The sequence below is a fragment of the Lygodium microphyllum genome, chromosome 20 (genome assembly GCF_053477565.2).
Source record: "Lygodium microphyllum isolate KBCC chromosome 20, Lygodium_microphyllum_v1.1.10, whole genome shotgun sequence".
Lineage (NCBI taxonomy): Eukaryota > Viridiplantae > Streptophyta > Polypodiopsida > Schizaeales > Lygodiaceae > Lygodium > Lygodium microphyllum.
In genome coordinates this window covers 3,260,364-3,265,167 of record NC_141154.1, presented here as the reverse complement: position 1 = coordinate 3,265,167, position 4,804 = coordinate 3,260,364, and the positions used below count along the sequence as shown (strand labels likewise).

General features: G+C 44.0%; 1 protein-coding gene across 1 annotated transcript; it reads right to left on the bottom strand.

Annotated features, from left to right (window-relative positions):
* Nucleotides 1-2,187: 2,187 nt before the first annotated feature.
* On the bottom strand, nt 2,188-3,982 carry LOC148018655 (uncharacterized). Its single transcript, XM_087701446.1, has one exon. It carries the CDS (start codon nt 3,852-3,854, stop codon nt 2,451-2,453), a length of 1,404 nt encoding a protein of 467 aa, XP_087557572.1. The 5' UTR covers nt 3,855-3,982; the 3' UTR covers nt 2,188-2,450.
* Nucleotides 3,983-4,804: the final 822 nt, after the last annotated feature.

Genomic DNA, 4,804 nt, shown 5'->3' with positions numbered 1-4,804 from the left:
ACTTGTCAAGTCAAAGGAGTTGGTGATTTATATCTGGGGACTGTTTCATCCACTAGGATATTAAGAGGAGTTCTTCATGTTCCAGATTTGCAAAGAAATCTTCTTTCTGTTGCTCGTCTAGTTGATCTTGGTTTGTTTGTTGGATTTGATCATAATCAATGTCGTATAGAGAAAGATGGACATACTATAATCAATGTCGTATAGAGAAAGACGGACATACTATATAGTTGCAAATGTTGTTACTACTCCTGGAGATGCAGATTACAAATTATGGCATCAACGATTTGCACGCTTCGATTTTGCCAAACTTCTTGATCTTCATGGTCATGGTCTTGTGCAAGCTATGGATCTTAAATCTCATCCACGTATGGGAATATGTGAGTACTAATAGCATGTTGAGAGAGAGAGAGAGAGTACGAGAGAGATACACAAGACATGCTCCCAAAGAATGATTCATATTGATGTAGAGTTAGTATATATAGTTGAGACCCAAGTCAAGTGAGAGATGATATATATAATTGTAACAAGCACAACAAGCATTCTTTATCAACAACTCCACCAGTATTCCTCCAAGGCAACACATAATTGTCCTTATTATCCATGTTTTCAGTGCAAGTTGAAGCCTTCAACCAATGATGGAGAGTGCCATGAGACTAGCACTCATCTAGGAGGGGGATAATATTAACTGTAAGAAGTTTGCTATATATAATGTGCAAGCACACGAAGGAGTCTAAATTTTTGGAAATAGTCTTTGGATTATTATCCATAATATAATTTTTATGAAGTACATGCACATTTGAATTGCTAAATGGTTGTAATAGTTGTATTGATCTATCCACAAGGCATGCAAGTTGTAATGATAACATAGGCTCTTGTATAAAAACCACAAAGGTTCTAGTTCATTTTAACCAAAGGAAATGCCTATGCATGCAATGAGAAATGACCCATCTTGAGGCCCTTAAGTGGATTGGATGCCCAAGAAAGATGGGAAAACCCAAACCCTAGATATCATGCATTGAAAAAATGAGAATGAATTGAACAAGCTATTCATGTGTGTGCAAACATTGTGCACTTGCACTCCTAGTTTTATTGTGAGAGGGTAGGTGAGGGTGAGAGTGAGGTGAGGCCAATTTCACATGTTCAGATAGTCTCTAATAGGATGCCAAATCAAGATGTGTTTTTATAGGCCTCACTAATTATAGGATACCCAGAGCAAGGGCACCCTGAGCAAGTGGAAAGCTATGTTTATAAAATGTGAATGGAGGGCATTTAATTGAATTGTACATATAAAAATAATGAAAAGAGGATTTGATAAGGAGTTTGATGTAGCTAGTAAGCTAGTGTCTATCTAAAGTAATTTGGATCCTTCAAGAAACACATCATATTTATAATATCTCCCATGTCAAAATACAAATGCTTGGAATGCACTAATCATATTCGTGCAAATGTCCATAAACAACTAATTGCCTAGTTCTCTCCTTCGATGGTGCACTCAGCTGGCTTGGTCTCTTTCTCTCTTTGTCCTTCATCTACACATGGAGAAAGTGAGCTCCCCCTAAGACATGTTAACTATTTTCTTGCATATGTAGGCCTCGCATAAGTGATGCCATCACTTATGTGATACCTAATAGGTTGCAAACATCATTAATAACATTGCCAACAATGTTGCTTTCAATGAAATCCTTTGCAATGCAAAGGATAATCACATAAGCAATGTTAAAATTATGTTTTGATGGCATGTTGCATAAGCGACACATGGTACTAACTTCTGGAACGCTGACTATTTTCCTCTGTGTCGCTCACCTCGCCTCTTTCTTGTAGTGAAACCTCAAGAACTATGACCCTAGTGCATATTTAATGGGTTTTGTTCATGTGTTCCTTATCAGCTATTTTATAAAAAATATGTAATCTCAATCACAATTGTACTAACCAAACTATGTACTAATGAAGAATCCAATAAGGAAACCAAGCATTAAAGAGACTTGACTATGATCTTGCAGTCTAGCACAACATGAAACACATGTTTTAGAATGGACATGATACATTTTTCAAGAATATAGATTCTCTCTCTCTCTCTCCGAGCGTGCATGCATGGGCACAATACTTTAATACTGATCAAATCCCTCATTGTTGAAGGAGAGCTTGCCAAAGCAGATACATCATATATAAGAGGCTACACCAAGTCGATAAACAAACAGAAAGTTGAAAGAAGTTCTATAAACTTTATGTGGCCAGATGATGAGCAAAGATTTAGCGTGCCAAGTAGATTATCTTAGAAGTTGCAAAAGCTCTTACAAATATTTTATGGTTAGCCTCTGGTGGACAAACTTATAGCACATCAAAGTAGTAAGTAGTGAGTGGACTAGTAGCTAAGGAGCTTTGCTGCGCCTCGGATGAACTTCGGCAGCAGCTTTATTTGTCCACCTTTAATTATTTGTTCAGGCAAGTGTTTAACGGAAAGAAACACCAATACGAGGACTGAAGCCACCCAATCTATCTCCCGGATAGATAACGGGTCCTGGACCTCCTGAAGAAATCAGGGGTCGTCCTCCGGAAGAAATAACGGGTCCAAGGCCTCCCCATATCGTTATACCATGCGTCGAAAGTGGCTGAGCTGATCGAGTGTGCTCCTGTGCGACCTTGGCCAAGTAGGCAGGCAAGCTGGCCAGCAATGCGGGCAGTCCCTGTGAGAGGATAAAGGCCTTGATGGCTGACATTCCAGCCGCTTGCGCCAGGGTCTTTGCAACGGCACCGGCGCCACCCGATGCTGCGCCTGAGAGGGCGACATCGATGATGAACTCCGTGGCGGAGATGTCGCCGACATCCGCCTTGATTTTTGGGTCGCTAATGTACTGCGCAATGGCCTTCTGAATAAGGAGGCCAGCGGCTTTGCCCAGAGCACCACCGATCATTGCGCCGGCTGGCCCCGCGACGACAAAGCCTATGCCGGTGGCAATGAGGGTAACGATGGCGTTGAGGTTTCTGGCCAAGGCGGCGGTGGCCTGGTCCGTTTTGCCTGCAATGTAGTAGATGCCTGCCACCACAAGTCCCACGCCAGGGACATTTTCCAGAAACTTGGTCAAGCCCGGGAATCTGTTGAACACTCCTTCCACCACAGCGTTGGCCACCTTGGCCGCCTCCTCGCCGAAGGCCTTGGCCGCGTCCGACAGCCATTGCACGGCCCCCTTTATCCAGTCCCACGCGTCGTCCCACCACGACAAGAACATCACTGCCGACGCGAACGTCGGAGAGCTACGGAGTGTCTGCACAAACTCCTGCCCGCGAGGCCCTTTTGCAGCCTGGGCGGCCTGCTCCGCAGATGTCATCGCGCTCACCTCTGCCAGGAAGCGTAGGGCCGACACGTCGCTGCTGTTGGCCGCCAGCATGGCCGGAAGGTGCTGTATCTTCCCATCTGGTGTCAGCACGCGCTGCCGGAAGGCTTGCAAGCTCGCCGGCGCTGGGCGCGGGCCCGCTCTGCTGACAGCTCCAATGTAACTACTAATGAACACATCCGGCCCGATCACCAGCCCGTGCAAGGCCTTCACAGTTGCGCGCGCGTTCATAGTGAACTGCGCTGCGTCATTCGCTGCATGATCATCCAGAGTACGTCCGCCGGCGCTGCTGATGCTACTGTGCACCTGCACTGCTCCCGCCAGGAAGCAGCTCAAATGCGGCGCGGCCTCCACAAACTCCGTCACCTTCTTGTGATCATATTGCCCCGACCCGTCCCCCGCTGGCGCAGTCGTTACTGCTGCCCTCAACAGACTCTCCAATTCGTCAACACTCCCTTCCCCAAACTCCTTGCGGACAAAGGACAGTGAAGATGACGCGGCTAATAATTTCGAGGAAGCCATAGTGGCAGCCGCGGTAGATCGCTACTATTCTGCTCTATTTGCTGAAGGAAAAACCGGCCTGAGATTGTAGATTCGGGAGTATGCAGTATACTGACTACTTAGTACTCTCTCATACGTCGACGTGCTAAACGATTACCTCGTATTTATATGCGTGCAAGCTTGTACATTGTATCGATGAGAATCATCACTGTGTCAGCCACCTTATTAAAGTTATCGATCATTACCTGTCCTTTAGAAGAACGTCTCATCAGAGCTTTATAATGGAACCACTCGCCCACACCGGCCTTCTTCCTATAAGACTTGCAATGGTCCCGGTGTCCAGATGGGTCCAGTGAAAATCGCCACTCAAATGTCTGATTTATCTCGGAGTGGATCAATCATCACACCCGAATAGTCGATCAAGATGGGCCTAATGATAGTCAGCCAAATGCACGAACGATAGTGGGTGCAATTATCGTTTTAAGGCACGGCGATATCGACGACGTATATTCGCAAAGGAACTTCCGTACAGCATGCACACCATGACCTGCCTTTTTTTAAAATAATGCGGTAGTTGAATCAACCAAAAGGGTTTAAACGCATTGGAATATCGATGGCATATATTCGGAACTTCCTTACAGCATGCACACCATGAGTTGCCTTGTTTGAAAATAATGAAAAGAAAATAAAAACTACTAATTTTTTTGAATAGCATCATATTTGTCATTTTGAGAAGTACCTTGATTTTAAAAGAAAATTTAATAAGAAACCATAAGAGAAATATACCAACTTTATCCATCATGTAAAACTTAGAACTCACTATGAGACTCCATATGCACATGTTGATTAGTTTTGAAAACAATTGCCAAATTTGTACTAATTGAAAAAGTGATAGAAATTTTAACAAGAAGATGTTATAGTTGTAAGTCATTTACTCTTTTTCATCTTCCTCTTGTGTTGCACCATCAATA